Below are 18,838 nucleotides of genomic sequence, written 5' to 3'. Positions count from 1 at the left end.
CTCGGCGCAAGCTTGTTTTTACCTTCACCTTAACCTCAATTTCTACAGTTAGTATATATGAATAATTAATCCCGTTCGTTAGAGTTACCAAGCTTGTATATTTGTAATGGTATCGCTTGAAGGAAGCGCTGCGAACTTTATCTTTGACGTATTTTTGTTATTATCATCTTTTACCTCTCACAAACGTTCATGTAAACTTAAGCCCGTAAATGGATTAAAAAAAAACCTTTAAATTTAATGTTAATTTTATACGAAAATATTCATTTTGGAGTATATTGAACTCCGATCTAAATCTATCTATCTATCTATAATCGATTATGTTAATACTATAACTAGATTTATAACGGGGAAGCTTGAAATGATGTTCAGCAATCATAACAATGATTACTCACTGCACTCACTGTAAACTTTTACAAATAAAAAAAATATATTTGTAAAGCTTATCTGGATAAAAAGCAAAGATATCTAATTGTCAACCATAAAATCAAAGCGTGTAGAGACTCATTTAAAAAATGATTATCAGCCTCCGCATATAGTCTTCAACTAATGTTTAAACTTGTTAGATATAATTTTACATACAAATTCCAACAATAACATAAAAGGAGAATCAATAGTTAACGCTCGCCCATCGGTCAATTCGGCAAATAGAATAGAATAGAACGTCTTTTAACGTCAATCGGAGATAGCAACAACACTTAAAAATCATTGCCTTACCATGTGCTTTTTAATGGTAGCTATTTACTAATTGACTTAATAACATATTTACGTTGAACGTGTGGAAAAAAAAATTTTTTTTATATAAAAAAAAAGAAAAAACAAAACAAAAAAAAAAACGCAATTAATCTCTTCGTAGGAAATCATCTCTTTGTTTTTAATGAATAACTCTAACAAAATGAATGAAAATATTACGGATAATAAAATCACTAAAAATAAAGGTAAAGTCTTAGATATAAAGAAATAAAAAATAAAAAAAAAAAAAACCACAAAACAAAGAAAAGAAAGCTCAAATATATTGTTAATCTTTTCGAAAAATTTCCTCATCAAAATTACATACTTACATACATACTTTCAAATCTCTCCTTCGCATATATAGGTTTCTATTGATAGCATTTGAAAAAATCCTTCTCACAATTTATATATAGGAAATTAAAATCAATTGAAATCAAAACTGATTTTTTGAAAATTGCTTTTAGTTCATTTTTCTAAAATAAAAATGTTATAGCAAACGAGGTCGAAAAAGCAAAAGCTTAATCTCGCAAACACTTCCTATTGCATTCAAAAATTTATGGAAAATTGTGCTTCATATTTAAAAAATTAAGGGGAAACTAGTGCTACGTTTAAAAATCAAGAGAAATTTTATATCATGTACAAAAACGAAGGTGAATTTCATATTATATTCAAAAATTAATGGCAGTCTTATGTCAACTCTAAAAAGGAAAAAGAAATTCACGCCTATGCTCAGAAATTGAAGATAATTTTATACATATAAAAATATATTTTATATATATAAATAATTTTATACATTTTATATGTATAAATAATTTTATTTATATAAAAATTTATGAGAATTTTATATTATGTTCAAAAATTAAGGGGACTTTTATATATTAATTAAAAAGCGAAAGAAGAACTTGCGCCCAGCTTCAGAAATTGAAAATAATTTTATACTACGTTTAAAAACTGACGGGAATTTTAAACCATGTTCAAAAATTAAGGGGAACTTTGTATCATGCTCTAAAACTAAATGCAATTTTATACGACAATCAAAAATTAAGGGGAATTTCATATCATAATGTAAAAAGTAAGAAGTACTTTCTTCTTCCTTCAAAAATTTAATGGAGTTTTATATTACATTCAAAAATTAAGAGGAGTCTTATATCATATTTAAAAAGTAAGAAAAAGTTGCTTCTACGTTCAAAAATTAAGGGTAATTTTGTGTCATATTTAAAAAGCAAGAGGAACTTGTGCCTACGTTCAAAATTTGAGGGGAATTTTATACTGTGTTCAAAAATTTAAGGCGGACCTCATACATCCAATGACGAAGTATGTAATATTTATAATTCCTAATAGTTAGAATGCTACTTAGGATGAACTATTCATGAAAGTGTCGAAAGATTAAAAGGAAATATGAAAGTAAATCTCCAAGATCTGTTGATATCCTACACCACTTGCAAGGTGTCTAAATTGTCTGAAGAAATTGAAATAGATTTACCTTTTATTATGTCAATCGATTCGTGAACATTTTGCGAATTCACTGTCTCTCCGTATGTCTGCACGTCTTCTCGCTATAACATGACATCCCAATTATTCCAGTCCTCGATAAGACTGCGTTTTTCGAAGAAAGTTTTCCACATTTTTTTACATTTATGGAAAATTTAAAAGAGATAGGATCATTTTCCCAATCCACTCCAATACAAAATAAATCTTTATAAGGCAACAAAGTGTAGCTTTCGGTATTTTATACCAAGATTTGCTCACCGAGATAGTGATTCCACATTCGCATGTACTACATCAAGTTTCTTCTCAGGGCGACTGCATCTAATTCGTAGCATTTCATAACGAAAATAATAAACGTTTATTGAAAAGTTAGGTTTAACTTTACTAAGCCGGTTCATGTTTCGGTAACAAATACCATTTTCGTAGCACATGAATGATAGTAAATGAATATTGAAAATTTGATTAGAATGGAATTATATTTTAGAGAACTCCTCACATTCACTTATTGACATTCTTACAGAAAATGGAAGCTTTTAGGATAACCGAGTCGAATTGGTAGCATTTTATGATGAAAATCGATGCATCGAACAATGATTCGAAATACATATTTAATATTTCAATATTCGAACGATATAACTTTATTTTTCGAACACTATTACCTATTTTGAGGGTATTCGTGAAAAGTAAGTCTTACTATAACATTACCAGGTCAATTTCGTTTACTTCATGATCAAAACAGTAGCTAAGGTATTTAACGATCAGTGGATTATAAAGTCATAACGAAAAATGTAATAGATTTTGAATAATTTCCGTTAGTTGTAGTTATCATTTTCTTTTGAACTTTTTTAAAGACGAATTTGAATTTAGGTTAGTTTGAAAAAGTTAACTCGAATCAAAGCCGTTTACGAAGAGTTACTAAACCTCATATAAAAAATTTTTTTTTCTCTTATGATCATTCACTCAAGGGATATTCCCTATATGTGTAATGTGGTGATGGTTCGAAAAATGTGAGGAGAGAAAGCGAGAGATAGAGAGAGAGACAAGGAGTCGCTACACCGACCAATAAATGTTATGCTTTTACCGATCGACTGCACGCTAATCATAATTAAAGTGTAATCAAACGCACGGGGAATTCAGACCAGGCCCGCTGACGTGATAGCCAAATGTCTTACGTACCTAGCTATACGATTGTATAAACCAGGAAAATAAACAAGCAGACTGTGGTCAATGTGTAACTAAAACCTTTTTATAATTACACATAAGGCATCGTCAAATAGGTCGTCTTAAGATAATTTTCTATTGCTTATGATAATAAATTAATCCTTAGAATTGTACGAACATATGCTTACAGTTTTTTTTTTTTTTCGTTTTTTGCAACATTTTTTCTTCTCTTTAAGATCTTCTTAAGCCTGCTAATTTTGAAGAAGCCATCGATTCAGCTGGTTTTGGCCTATTTAACTGTATCTTAATACTTATAACTATATTGTGCTCTACGGCGAATATCTTCTCTAGCACAGCAATTTCATATATTCTGCCGATAGCTGAGTGCGATCTTAAATTAACCTTACTTAATAAAGGTGCTTTAAATGCAGTCACTTACGCTGGCATGATAACATCTGCGATCGTTTGGGGCTACTTAGCAGACACGCAAGGACGTAAAAAGATTTTAGTTATAGGTTGTCTAGCGGATGCCATAAGCTCAGCTTGCTGTTCTTTAAGTCAAAATTTCCAAATGCTTATCGTATTTAAATTTATCGAAGGCTTTGCGTAAGTATACACATAAATAAATTCAATTTCATAATAAGCTATACTTTCATTTTATTTATTTCAATATCTAACGCGTTGCACTATTTCATCCACCAATGAGGAAATGTCCTCCAGTTTGTAAACTTAAGGAATTAATAAAAATCGAAAGTAGGTAGGGAAGGGTTCTTTGTTGAGACTTCTTCTCTTCCGATTACAATGTTTAACGGGCCTATCGCTATCTATTTACTTAATCTAGGAACGGTAATCGTCTTATTCTAATTATCTATGCTACGCTTTTAAAGAAGAAAAAGTACACGCCGAGGGTCTGAGAATTTTAAGGCTTACTCGCGGTCTTTCATATTTGCTTGCAGAGAGAAAGAGAGATATCTGCAATAACATTAATGAAAACTGAGAAAGAGAGAGAGAGAGAGAGTTCTTTACATACATTCTTAAAGTAGAATTGTATTAGTCGAAGAAGCTATAACTTTTAGCAAATTATTATTATTTTAGATTAATGCAATCAATTCTTAACACTACTACTGCCAACATAGACTATCGGCTCCATTTTAGATAAGGAAATTCGATATTCACTCTAGTAGTTTTCAAAATGCCCGTAGGATTAGTTATTCCGCATGCAATTTTTCTAAGAAAAGGTAAAATTTAGGCAGCCACAAAGCCATAAGGCAGTAGCGCCATTTGAAGACTCTGTCCACGATTATAGATTGGAGGAAAAGACTACTGAATAATCCATTGATGTAAAGCTGTTTGGTCTTTATTTTGCCAATAATTGTTGGATATAATGGAGCACATACGTGAAGGTTAATATAGAAGGAGCGCGGATATTAGGTTGGCCTCCATAATTATCTCTTTAACTTTTCTTACAATGCATCTCTAAAAGTCAAACTTTTACATAATAGAGATACAGAAGCAGCAGACTTTTGCCGCTCGATTAACTTGTTCATTTTCAAATTCAATTTCCCCTTAGACTAAGTAACCAAAACGTTTTATTCTAATCATCACATGTTATGATGGTATTCTTCAATTTGTTAATGGAGATCCAGCTCGAAATTGATAGATTAGGGATAGTAACAGTTTTGAATTGGTTTTCATGGGCAACGTTCATACCGTGAAGCGTACCACTAGCTTCGGTTGTGAAAGTTAAAACATTTTCATGAAATACTGCCGTTAAGTATAACTTGTCCTGAAGCATCCACGGATGGTACAGATGGCGGGTGGATGATTGTCAAATTTTTACCTGTGCCAACCGTCAAATACTTTCCAATGCCTGGATTTTTTCTTTCTTAGATTGCTGAAGACATAATTTGGAGTGTTCGCTTTTTTTCGAAATAGAGAACGAAATGCTACAAGAGTAGCCTTTCAGAAACCACGGAAAAAGTTTTATTAATAAATAATATTAGCAGTGACCATCTGACTTGACAGCGAAAAATATTCGTGAAGGCCAATATTGCGGGAAATTTTTATTCATAATATTCAACAAGTTTAATGGCGGGCCTATCTGACTTGCTTGCGATAAAGGAGCTGGAAGAGGCGTAAAGTTTCAATACAAAATCGTTTCTTCTTTCGTCAGCACCGAAGTAAGGCAAGAATTCTCTTTGCTTAAGTCAGAAACATGTAATATATTCTTGATCAGTGGGAGACTCCAAGTGGTTGGGCTAATCATTTGCTTATAAAATATAATAAAAAATTTCCAGATTCTTATGTACCGACATATACGCCGCAGATCAAATTGATATAATGAGTACAGTGCGCTTCTAATAGCCAAAAAGCTATGACATCTAACACATAGCCTGCGATATATCAATTTTATAACCCATCACCGAAGAATGAGGGGCATGTTCACTTTGTCAAAACGTTCACCGCACGCATCGCCCACAACCGGAAGCCTCAGAGATCCCACCAATTGTATATAATATCTTGATCAGCCTTACATTCTTAGTTGCTGTAAACATGTCTTTGTGCCCGTCATCTTCTAATGTCTCCTCTATAAAGTTTATTGTAAAAATTCTCCCGGCCGCAAAAATGAAGCCAACGACTTCACATTTGACAGAAACATTGGTAATTCTTCTTCTTGTCGTTAGTATTGAAAATGGGCCGAATTGTCCGAAACGGCCAAACGAGTGAAGTTATGTAAAGTATCTCATACTCGGCCTTGCCCGACTATAATGTTTTTACTTATCTTAGAAGTAGAAATGTCATAAACAAATGTCTAAAATAGAAAAAAAAAAAAGACAAGAATTTCATATTAATTTTTTCTTTTTTGTATCCAATTAATAATCTATAGCTCGGATTAAATTATAATACTTTTATATAATTTGCTCATTATATTTTTTGATTGATTATTGCAAATTTAGTTAATTTTTTCTTTTTTTTTTATGTAAATATAAAAATAAATGCAAGCAAAAACTAATTCGCTTCAGAGTATATATCATGGATATATCTAATGGAGCATCGGCCATAATTTGACTTATTCGGCGACGTAGACATTAGCGCATAAACGTGGCTTGCCTTGATCACAATTACGGTCATCATTTACAGTGCGAACTACAACATCACCCAAACGTTTATTGTCTTCACATAGTATTCGCCGATCCGTATGGACCATAGCAACTAGTATCACCTATGCAGCGGCTATCTTCATAGACATTAGCGCATAATCGCGGCTTTCCTGGGCCACAATCACAGTTATCATTTGCAATGCCAGCTAAACCACCAATGCATTCGAATCCTCTCCCAGCCTGAAGCTTGATACGCGGACAGTCTTCAGACGGTTTTACACAAATGTTCATCGGATTCAATCCTTCGTAGAAATCATCGCAGACTGCATGCCTAACAACTGTTACCGGTATTTCTACCAGCTTTTCGTTGTCATCATTTGTATGGACTTCGCGTTCTTGTCCATTTCGCAGAAAGGATTTTTCCCCTTAAGTTCAAAGGATCTAGCGCTGCACTGCTACCGTTTCTTCGGTCATTAAATTTTGAAATCTGCAATTGGAGTACACGCCGATTATTTGTAGTATATTTTCAGGGAGAAATCCGTCTGCAGACCGTCCCTTATTATTTGACACTTCATTTCTACCGTTGGCGACGACAATTAAGGCGAATTTTTTTTTAAAACAGCACCAGTGAGATTTGGGATATTTTCCGTTTCTTTTTTCGAATCAAAGGCATGAGTAAAGAGCGAAGGCTGACGTTTGTATTCTTGGGCGAAAATTTGTTGCATTCGAACAAATAGAATAAAAATTGAAAAATATAAATGTAAAATTTAAACTTTGGTCTTTATGGTAAAAATAAGTGGAGCTAAATGAGATTTCAAATGTTTCTCTAAGATTTATTAAGAACTTCTCAAGAGTTTACATGAGGCGCGTAGGGTTCATTTTGTTAATGTTGATAAGCCGTTTTTATATATCGTAGATATTGCTTTCTTCGCTCGAATCACGATTCAATTGAAAAAATTGCTGTTCATTTCTTCTTCGTTCATTTATATTCTACACCTCTTGTGGTACACTGCGTACGGACGTTTGAGATAGATCCACTTTTTAATATATCGATCGATTTAGAATCATTTTCTTTATCCGCCGGTTCGATTCTCTATTTGACGCCTGTCCATATATTCTTGGGTTAACTTAGTAATAATACTTCGAATCGAGCATTTTTTGGTATAGGATGCGAACGCACAAAACATCAAGAAGGACGGGAGTTAGACTCACTTTTTATTAAACCGGACCATTACTGTCTGTGCATCTGTCCATCTGTTTTAAGCATTTTTCTGGGCGCAAAAACAAAACTATTGACTTCAAATTAAGCAAAACTATTTGAAATTCTTGTACGCAAGTTGGTATTGAAGGCCGACCAAATCGGTCGAAGAACGCGCCTACAGTATCATGTAAACTGAGAATCCTTCTTTTTGAAAAGTTGTAAAAAATTGATTTTTGCTTATCACTCAATAACTACACCAAATAAATGAATCCATATTCTATGGGTGATGCTGTAGTATCTGTATAAAAATAACAAAAGCCACACCTAGCCAATATTATAGAACATTGAAATTTATTTTGTTTTTCAATAAGTTTATAACGCGTAGAAACAACCTTGAAAAACCCCATGAAGTATATAAATTCTTCGCCAGTCTCAAATTTCGCATGCACCTAAGCCTATGCATATGTTCATCTGTCCATCTGCCCGTCTACAAAACCGAATAGCATCTGTTTCACTATTTCAAGGTTTTCACTCCCCACGAAATCAGATAGTTTTCTTGCAATTTTATCAAATGCATGATTTTCGTAACAATATGTTCCAAGCTTAATATTATCTACTTTTTATCTCATTGTTTATTACAGAGCTAACGGTCCTTGTGCGGTACTATTTACATATCTAACCGAGTTTCATAATGCAAAAAATAGACCACGTTTATCCATGATACTAGGCTTAATACAGTCGTTCGCTAGTTTAATACTACCCATGCTAGCCTGGTTAATATTGCCGCAAGATTGGGATTTTATAACACAAAGCAGTTTTAAAGGTAATAAAAAGGTAACAAAAAGAAATGTGTTTTCCCCTATAACACGCTTCTTTTTTTTTTTTTATTATCCCACAGTACACACTTGGCAAATATTTTTATTCATTTGCGGTTTACCAAGTTTATTAAGTGGTATAATATTTCTTGTTTTGCCCGAAAGTCCCAAGTTTTTAATGTCTCAGGGTCGTAATACGGAAGCCTTAAATGTTTTTCAACAGATTTATGCGGTTAATAGACGTCAATCGAAAGACTTGTATCCGGTGGAGAAGAAAAACACTGTTAAGCAAAGTTAAGAATGAAATTTATTAAAGAAAATTTTTGAAATTTAGATACGACAACTAATCGAAGAAGTTCCCAGCCGCGATTCGATTCACATTCCATCAGCGATCTTCACGGTGGAGGGTAAATCATCAAAATTAAATAAAAGTCGGAAAACGACATCATTTAAGCAATCGCTACACGATGGTTGGCTTCAGATGAGACCCATGTTTCATAAGCCTTTGTTAAGCCGTTCTCTGCATGTATACTTGATGCTATTTGCGTTATTGCTTGGGTAAGTCTCGTTAAAGCTAAACTTATGTATGAGTTAATGACTTTTTCTCTAGTTTGAATTCGATACGGCTTTGGTTGCCGCAACTATTTGCTTCAATCTCTAAATATGAGGCTTTACATACGGATGCAAGTGATTCTACAGATTTGTGCACTATTGTGGAATTCAGCGTAAATAAAACGCAAGATGTTCAAAGTTATACTAGCGATTGCAGCGCGGTAAGCTTCACTTGTCATTCTTTGCATTTCTTAAGTTTTCTTTTCTGTTTATTCCACTTTGTTCTCTTTATCTATCTCATCCCCATTATTTCCTCCTCTCATGTTTTTGATATAAATGTAATTTCCCATGGCTTTCTCTATTAAGTATTTTTTTTTTTACTTACTCTCTTTTGTTCTCTTGTCTCTCTCATTCCCATTATTTCTCCCGTTTATGCATCCTCTTCTGTTCGCTTCTCTTTTCCATTCTTTATTCGTTCTCACTCTCTCTCTCTGTCTGTCTGTCTCTCTGTCTCTCTCTCTCTCTCTTTCTCTCTCTCTCTTTCTTTCTCTCTCTCTCTTTCTCTTTCTCTCTCTCGCTCATGCTCCAACTCTCGGTTTCTATGGCTATTTCTCTCTCTCATTTTTTCTACATCCACGCCTCTTTCTCTGCCTTTCTAATTCCTTTCTTTCCTTTTCTTTGTTAATTTTTTTAAATTTTTATTCTTGATCTTTTCTTTTTAGTATAAAAATATTTCTATGGATATGTATTTAAATAATATAATCGTCGCCGTGATTGGTTTGTTGGGTTATTTTTGTGCTATGTTTATAATTAGAGTTTTGGGTCCAAAACGTTTGGCAAGTAAGTTACGTTAAAAGAAAAATAAAAATCCTCAACGAAACACCTACACGCATATTATTTTTGACGATGCCATCTGCCCAGTAACCTATAACACTTTTACGTCCTCTATGTTAAAAAATTGAAATTATTTTGCAGACATGAGAATATATGGGCGGTCTAATTGCGTTTATAGCCTTCGAAAGAAACGACAGAAGCGGAAAAAGACGAACATTTTGATTAACAAGGTTTAATTGCAAGTGGTTTCCACACTGGAGAAATGTAAATGAATGATTGATGATATGAAATTTTTTTCATATTAATAATGCATATAATCGTCAACCAAAGTCAACCAATGTACAATTGGAAATTTTAAAGGGTCACGAGCCTCGGAAAGAACGAGCTTTCTTTCTGCATACTTAAGGGCTCTATGAATGAAGTGAGCGCCCAGCAATGTAACACAGTTTCTTTTATTTTGGTAATGCTCTTCGTCAGACTAAACGTCTACCCAACAGTCCGGCGCAAAGAAAAGAATGCATCGAGCATCTTCCAGAAGAAACTCAATATTTGAAATGTCATGTTGATTAAGTGGTTTTCAAAAGCCTTCACATCTTGCAATACCGAAATATTTTATTTATCCTAACAGCTAAACGAAAAATTCGAAAAAGGCTTCAAATTGACTATCAATAGTCAGTAACAAACAGCATTTCAAGGGATGGCAGGAAAGATTGCATGGAAGAAGTTATCCAAAATAGATCTCATTCAAAGAAGACTTGCTATAAATACACACGTTCTTGACTGCCAGTTCATGTCTTCCTCGTTAGCAGCACGACCTTATAAAAATAACTTAACTTACAAACAATATATGGCGTACATAGCCCCAAATAATTATATAATCTCAAATTGATTTCACTTGATCAAGCACTTGTATTTCCTATAAACTCATACGAGTTTAATCCTTTTTTCTGTATTTATAACCTTATATTTACAATCTTCTTTTCCTCTCTTTGATTTTATCATTATTTTCACAACTTCCTCGCGACTTACTGCCTTAATACACATAACCTCAAATAATCTCAAGAAACATATAACCTCAAATTAAAGTCTCTTGATCAAACACTTGCATTTTCTACAAACTCATACGTATATAACCATTTTCACAGATTATTCTGTGCTTATTGTCGCTGTTTCTTTTTTCCCTAAACCCAAATTAAAGTCACTTGATAAAGCAGTTGTATTTTCTATAAATTCATACGTATATAACCTTCTTTTCTTTGATTCTATTATTATTTTTACAGCCTTATCGCTACAAGTTGTCGCTATTTGCATTTTATTTTCTTAACACACATAACCTCAAATAATCTCAAATTAAAGTCACTTGATCAAGCACTTAAATTTTCTGTAAACTCATACGTACATAACCTTTTTTTCTTTTCTTTGATTCTATTACTATTTTTACAGACTATTCTCTATTTGTGGCCGCTTTATTTGGTATAGGTCTTTATTGGTCCACTGACAGCTTAGCGACTTTAATAATATCCGCCTTATTTGTAAATATATCCAGTATAGCAACAGCCAGCTTAAATGGTTTAATATTGACATTATTTCCTACAACTCTAAGGTAAATTTTCTAAAATTATAATCATTTTCACATAAAAAACGTCGAAAAGCCATTCAGATTTCTCGGAAAGGAGATATTAGTACATTGAATTCATTCTTTAGATATTGTCTCCTCCGGCTAGCATTAAATGCTATCAATACAGAGATATAAAAAGAATTTCCCAATCCTTTGATTGTCTTAAATGAAACATAAGTAGGAAAGTGATATTCGGCGGGTGCCGAACCTCGCACACCCACTACTATACTTTTCGTATACTTCGCTCCAAGTTGTTTTATTTGATACCCATATCGCTGGTATTATTAAGAAAAAATTAATCGCGATGTCTATCATATTCATTTTGGGATTAACCCATTTTTAAGCAGATAATGTATCTGCATTTGAGCAGCATACGAAATAGTTTCAAACATTCCATCTTGTTTGGCTATTGATAAATGAACATAAAACCCTAAAAAAGGGGAAAAAATTAAATTTAATTACTCGTGAGTTTGTGAGTTTTCAATACCAACATGCGTACAGCAACTTTCAATGTTTCTACCACAGCGACCAGGAGAATGCCAACAAAACACAACGGACAGACAGACATATATGGTTAAATCAACTCAAAATTTCACACTACTCAAGAACATATACACTTTATAGGGTCTCTAAAGCTTTCCTTTGGGTGTTACATACAGTATGGAAAAAACAATATGAGTATATCCACATATTACAGTGGTGGGCATAATAATATAAATTTGTAGCTAGTGATTCCTACGGCGTTATTTCAAATAAATATTATGATTACAAAACAGAATGAGAGAGAAAGAGAATGTGTAATGGAAAAAATTCCAATTTATTCTCCTAAATTCCAAACTACCGGCCGCCCGATGCAACATACTTATGTCAACGTTTTTCCCAATTTTTAAAACACAACAACAACAAAAATTTCATGATTCGAAATTATCCACAAAGTTTACATCAAAAGTTCACCTAGTTATGGTCGCAGCTTTCACTACATTGTCTCTCCGTTTGGCCGTCTGACGTCTGTCCATGCACATTTGAGTTCATTTGCATGAAATTTGAAATGAAAACTTGAAAATGGTTCAGAACGATTCAATTTTTCGACCACTTCCCTTCCTTTGAAAAATCATAATAATCACAATTTTCAGAATTTTTTGACGAAACTCACTGAATTGCAGCACTTTGTCCTTATAAGCTGATATAATATTGAAAAATTTGGTTCGGGTGGAACAATTATTGCACGCCCACTTATATTTTCGTACGAAAATAGAATCTTCATATGGTAAAAAGGTCGAATTTTCAATATTTCATGATGAATATTCGTAATAGTAAATAGACAAAGGAGTCAACCTTAATCAATTTGGAGCACGTAGATCTATTTTTCGGATATACCGGCATATAAGTATTCTCAGGAAATGCAAACATTTATATTCAATTATCAATAGAAATTTCGTAATGATAGTAATTTGTCATAAAAATAAAGTGTACCAAGTTGAACCATGCAGGGGTCTACTTCTTGGATCCCATTCTATACGAAATTCCTCATAAGTAGTATGCGCTTCAGAAAAAGGTTTAATTTTTAATATTTTATGATGAAAGCTAGTTCATAGATCGATTTTTCAGGCCCTAACATATGTAAAGGCTATCATAAAAAGCAAGGCCTTATATGGAGAGAAATTATATGGAGAGTTTATTAAATTTTGATCAAGTCAGATGACGTTTTGACCATCATCCATGAAAAGTATGCCTTTGCATGAAAATAATGTCCAATTTTTGAAGTTTTATTGCTAACGCGAGTGAATAACTATACTAGGTGAAGTGAAGTCGTGTAAGGTATCGGTATAGTCGGCCTTGCCCGTCTATAATAATCTCACTTATTTTTTGATCACATTGTAGAGTCGGAAAATTTCTTAACACCGGAGCAGCTAAGTGGCATAAAACAATTGTATTGTTATTCAATTCAAATCAATTCTTTTCTTCTTTCCTTTATGCAGAACTTCTGTGGCGTCATTATCAATGATGTTCGGTCGTTTAGGTTCTTTGTCGGGTAATTTATTGTTCCCCATTTTTATGGAATACGGTTGTTTGCCGCCCTTTTTAATGGTCAGTTCGATGACAATCTGTAAGTATGCACACACAGACTAATATCTATATATCCTGTATAAATAAAATTATAATAAAATTTATTTAATTTACAGTTGCCAGTATACTGTCTTGCTTATTACCCAAAGAGACAGATTTATTGTTTCTTTGATGAATGCTTTGAATCTGATGTCGATAGCCAAAAATGATTTCCTTTAGGACGAGACATTTGTTTGAAATAGTACCCGAAAATTTTCTCGTATTTTTCTTGTATCGTATTTTTAGTATTCTGACATCTGAAAATGGAAATTGACATATTGTATGAATATGAATATGTAACATTAAGTATATTACCACTCACCTTAGTTAAAATTCTTATCACGGTTTTCCACACCACTTTTGAGGTATCGTGATAGGTGCGTTGCCAATTGTTTTGAATGGCTGACTCCCCCGTAGGCCTACACCATTATACACTTAATTTAAAACTATAATAATATTTATAATAATAATAATAATAAATAAATAAATTTAAGTTCCGTTTGTACACAATATACACAATATACATAATAAATAAATACATAAAAAATATATATCCAAGGATCGCTGCTGTGCGGCTTTCTTAACATCTTGATATCTGCAAAGGTATTACTAAATTTATATACAAAAGATGACAGACAGACTTTCCAGAGATTCGAATTAACCAATGAATCGAAGATCTAATGGATTTTCTAAATATATTTTTGTATATAATCAAGATGAATTATGTTACTAGCAATAAAATTTAGTATACATTGTTTTAAATTTTTATGATGATATGTAAAATTTTAAAGAATTTCTTTTTAACTCAATAAAAGATCAAAGCGATTTAAGTTAAGTAAAGAGGAGTAACTTTGTTCGCGCGCGGGGTAAGGAGTTGAGACAGATCCATTTAAGCTTATATGTCTGTCCTTCTGATGTTTGTCTATATCACTTTTTGCCCACCTATCGTCGCATTTTTTCGAATATTTTTTAGGATATTTTAGAAATATCCTACATCAAAATAAACAAAATAAGACGCTGTAGGGAAGGTGGTTGTAGAAATGATTCGACCCCGAAACATTTGCTATAACGTTTGTCCTTGGGCCACAATAGGTCAGTCTACCAAAATTTCAACATATATCTCGAAAATTCACAAGCTGTAGTTTGAACACAAGAATAAATGGACAGAAGGACGGACACACTTAGATGCATTCAGAAAATGTTCTTAAATCGATCGCGTCATGGAGTACGAATGAGCAACAGATGATTTCAATGGAATCTAGTTTGAAAAAGAAAGCAAATCCACGATAGATAAAAATGGCTTATCAGCGTATTTGGAGCTCTCCGCTTATCATATAAACTTTTGAGAAGCGTCTTGATTCACTCATAACAGATGAAACATTCAAAATTTTACTTTACCTTATACTTATATCATAAACACCAAAATTTAAATGTCACATTTGTACATTTATAAATGTCTCACCATCACGTCACCTTAGTTTTCTCTGTCAAATATATTTTAATTCAATTAACTGTTTATTTTATCAAAAATGTTGAGGAAATTACAAAAATTTGCATATTTTTTAATTTTTATTCTATTCGTTCGAATGCAACAAGCTTCCACCCAAGAATGCGAAGGCAAAGTGCCTTCGGAATTCCCAACACGCTTTGTTTCGGTTAAATGTAAAAAAGGAACTGAAACTCTCGCAGATCGCACTGGTGCTGTTTTAAAAAAAAATTTCATATTAACTGCATTTGATGGACCAACAGAAGAAATAAAGTGTCAAATAGTGAAAAAGGACGATACCGCGCCCACAGGGACATACACTAGAGAAATCGAAGATATATTCACCTTCGAAGATGATTTTGAAATTGATAATAGTCGTGTGCCGCAAATCCAGATTCTAAAATCTAAGGAGGCAGACAACCGTAGCATTTCACTCATAGCTCCTATGAAGTTACGGAAAAAATACTTCTTACCGAAAAAACAAGATTGCGAAGTCCATACATACGATGAGAACGAAGAACTAGTAGAAATCGAGGTAACAGTTGAAAGCCAAGAAATCTGTCAAGGTTACTATGCAGATTTGAATACGATTAACATTTGTATAAAAATGCCTGAAGACTGTAATTGTATGAAACTTCAGGCTGGGGCAGGGCTTGAATGCGATGATCTTCTAGTTGGTGTTGTAAATGATGATTTAAAATGTAGTCCAGACAAGCCGCGATTAGCTGCTGATGTCAATGAAGCTCGTCGATGGATAGGTGAAACTTTAGCCGAACATTCACACGGATCGGCGGATACTATTATGAGGACAATAAATCTTTGGGTGCTATTATTTTTTTATTTACTTTAAAAAAAAGAAAACAAAATAGATAAATCACAAAATTCGGCATAATAATCGATCAATGTAATGATGATCAACTTATATAATAAGATTATAATTTATTCTGAGCTAAATATATTTTTAAAACAAATACAAACAATATTAATATGAAATTTGTTATTCCATTTTAGACATTTATTCATTTGACACTTGTTCGTTTCAAAAATGATTTCGGGGAAATGATGATCGCGGAATTTGCTAATAAAACTATGAAATCTTTTAGGATACGATTGCGAACACAATTACATCAGATATGGATGGCGTAACTATGCTAAGCTAAGGGTAGATATGTAGATTATGATATGGAAGTCTTTCGGAGCCACTTTAAATCAAATAGATTCATAAAAACTTCCGATAGGACACACAATTTGCGGAGGATAAGCAGAAGCGGCCTACGTTTAGCCACCGACTTCTACACGGTTCATAATTCTCCCAGGTACCATCTGAAAAATTTGAGTAGGCGACGCAGCATATGCTATGTAAAGGTTAGGCCATCTGCAGGTTCGGACACAAAGTATTTGGCGAGCATATTACCACGCGGGAGACGATATGGTGCTCCGATCCAAAGAAGGTGGCGGGATTTATAAAAATGGTGAAACTGAAGGGCTAGAGGCACGGTACGGTACATCTTGACCACGTAATTAATAAAAATAAATCGTTTTGACATTGAGTGATAGCGAGTTCGATAGCTTAAGAGCGTTGATAACAGTTTTTCACTTAATAATGATTTATTCACTCAGCTGATTGTTTCTATTTTCAAAACAAAACTTTACGTCGCATACGGGTGCGGTTGTTGTGGGCTTGTCCTTCCAAACTCCTTTGCAAATTTGTAGGCGATATATTCATTTTCGTTAACGGAAGATTGTTTACCGCAAATTCTACGCAGTTGAGCAGAGAGACAGATGAACAGAGGAACAGACGGACATGTTTAGGTGCATTGTAAATTTAAGATTCACCAATATTTGGTGAAGTTTTTGAAGCTTGCTGCTGCCTCTTTCAAAAGTGTTAACAAAAAAAATTGAATTTTGATATACTATAATATTGGGTAGGCGTGGTCGAATATGCGTTCAAATTTTTCTACATTTATCTGCCATAGTTTCTGAGTAATGAAAAAAAAACCTATTTTTCATTCCGTTAGGAAAACAGAGGGGTTCTCAATTTACGTGGCGCTGTGGGCGTGTCCTTCGACCGATTTGGCCTATTTTCAACACCAACCTTAATTTTTACGCGCAGGTGGATCTTTAAAATAGACTTTACATAGACCATCAGATGGACAACTAGATACACGGACGGATAGACGTATTTCAATGGATTCAGAATTTGATGCTGATCAAGAATATATATACTTTGTATATATACAAAGTATTTTCTGTTTGGGTATTGCAAAGGTGCTGACAAAATGAATATAACCCCTCATCCTTCGCCGATGTGGCTATAAATATTGAAATGATATAACTGCTTGCTTGCAGTTGAGCTGCAATCAATTTGTCTACCTGTCCATGAATGCTTAATTATTGTAATTGCATGCAAATCAAAATTGCGTATAAATGAATTCAGGATATTTGGTTTTGTAGATTACATTAGCACTGCCGGAAACATTCTGTAGCTAAGGAAGCAGACCTGATATCAAATTTTTTTCATACCATGGATAAAACTTCAAACCACCTTTAAACCACCTTCGTAATGTTGTTCAATTATTTTAATGCACGTTTAGTGTGCGATAACTGCTTATATAAATGGTTATAAATGTATGGCTTCGACTTTCGCGGCAGCCAATTCTAACAGATCTAGATTCTAAAGAATCCCTTAATCGTGGACTCAATTAATAATTAATTAATTAATAAAGCTAGCGAAGCTTGGGGATATTGATATTCAAGTAAGGAATTTTGTAAATAACTCCTTTAAATTCAATTAATCTGTACATTGCAAGTTGCTTTCAAAATAAGATATATCTTATTTAGATTAGATTTTACCTACACGATGCCATACTAATGATATTTGTATGAATTTAAAAATGATTTCATATAAATGACCAATTTTGAATGTCAGCAATTGAATTGAATTGAATTGAATTATGAAACACCAATTTTAAAGCATTCTTCTTATGTGAACAACAATAAAATAAAGTCATTGAGCGATTGCGTTTTGCTGGTGTCTATTGTCGGCGAGCAGGTGGAGAAATCAGCCAGTTTTTTGCCACAAATTTCAAATGCATTAAGAAAAGTTCATCACGAGCTTTGTCAAAAAGGCAAAGCAGTAGCGGAATAAACTATTAAATGGCAAAGCAGTAGATAAGTGAACTGTTAAAAGGCGAAGCAGTAGCGGAATAAACTGTTGAATGGTAAAGCAGTAACGGAATAAACTGTTAAAAGGCAAAGCAGTATCAGAATAAACTGTTAAAAGGCAAAGCAGTGGCGAAATAAACTGTTAAAGGGCAAAGCAGTAGCGGAACAAACTGTTAACTGGCAAAGCAGTAGAGGAATAAACTATAAAAAGGCAAAGCAGTAGCAGAATAAACTGTTAAAAGGCAAAGCAGTGGCGGAATAAACTGTTGGATGGCAAAGCAGTAACGGAATAAACTGTTAAAAGACAAAGCAGTAACGGAATAAACTGTTAAAACGCAAAGCAGTAGCGGAACAAACTGTTAAATGGCAAAGCAGTAGCGGAATAAACTGTTAAATGGCAAAGCAACCGCCATATATATCGGTTAAAATGTAAAAAGATAAAAAATTAAAAAGCTCTGTTGACATGACAAATCAATGGAAAAAAATCTGTTGAAATCTCATATCTATACAAACAAAAAGACAAAATAAACAGTAGCAACAGTAAAGTAGTAAATAAAGCATATATATATATATATATATATA

At 33.3% G+C, this 18,838-nt stretch overlaps 1 protein-coding gene across 1 annotated transcript; it reads left to right on the top strand.

The window, feature by feature from the left end:
* The first annotated feature begins 651 nt into the window (after window positions 1–651).
* On the top strand, window positions 652–13,949 carry LOC119638500 (synaptic vesicle glycoprotein 2C-like). The gene is made up of 10 exons (XM_038035310.1): window positions 652–935; window positions 3,615–3,984; window positions 8,322–8,503; window positions 8,579–8,760; window positions 8,830–9,053; window positions 9,106–9,268; window positions 9,770–9,887; window positions 11,325–11,484; window positions 13,479–13,606; window positions 13,683–13,949. Exons 1-10 carry the CDS (start codon window positions 875–877, stop codon window positions 13,736–13,738), a joined length of 1,644 nt encoding a protein of 547 aa, XP_037891238.1. The 5' UTR covers window positions 652–874; the 3' UTR covers window positions 13,739–13,949.
* The last annotated feature ends 4,889 nt before the right edge of the window (window positions 13,950–18,838 follow it).

Source organism: Glossina fuscipes, unplaced genomic scaffold (assembly GCF_014805625.2).
Source record: "Glossina fuscipes isolate IAEA_lab_2018 unplaced genomic scaffold, Yale_Gfus_2 90, whole genome shotgun sequence".
NCBI lineage: Eukaryota > Metazoa > Arthropoda > Insecta > Diptera > Glossinidae > Glossina > Glossina fuscipes.
Note: the sequence above shows the minus strand (reverse complement) of the source record. Positions and strands in the feature narration are given on the sequence as shown.

Excerpts from the sequence above, each read along its gene's own strand:
- LOC119638500 (XM_038035310.1), top strand. The coding sequence starts at position 875 with ATGAATAACTCTAACAAAATGAATGAAAATATTACGGATAATAAAATC. Across the intron at positions 936-3,614 it reads TAAAATCACTAAAAATAAAG|ATCTTCTTAAGCCTGCTAAT; the intron begins GTAAAGTCTTAG and ends CTTCTCTTTAAG. Across the intron at positions 9,269-9,769 it reads ATACTAGCGATTGCAGCGCG|TATAAAAATATTTCTATGGA; the intron begins GTAAGCTTCACT and ends TTTTCTTTTTAG.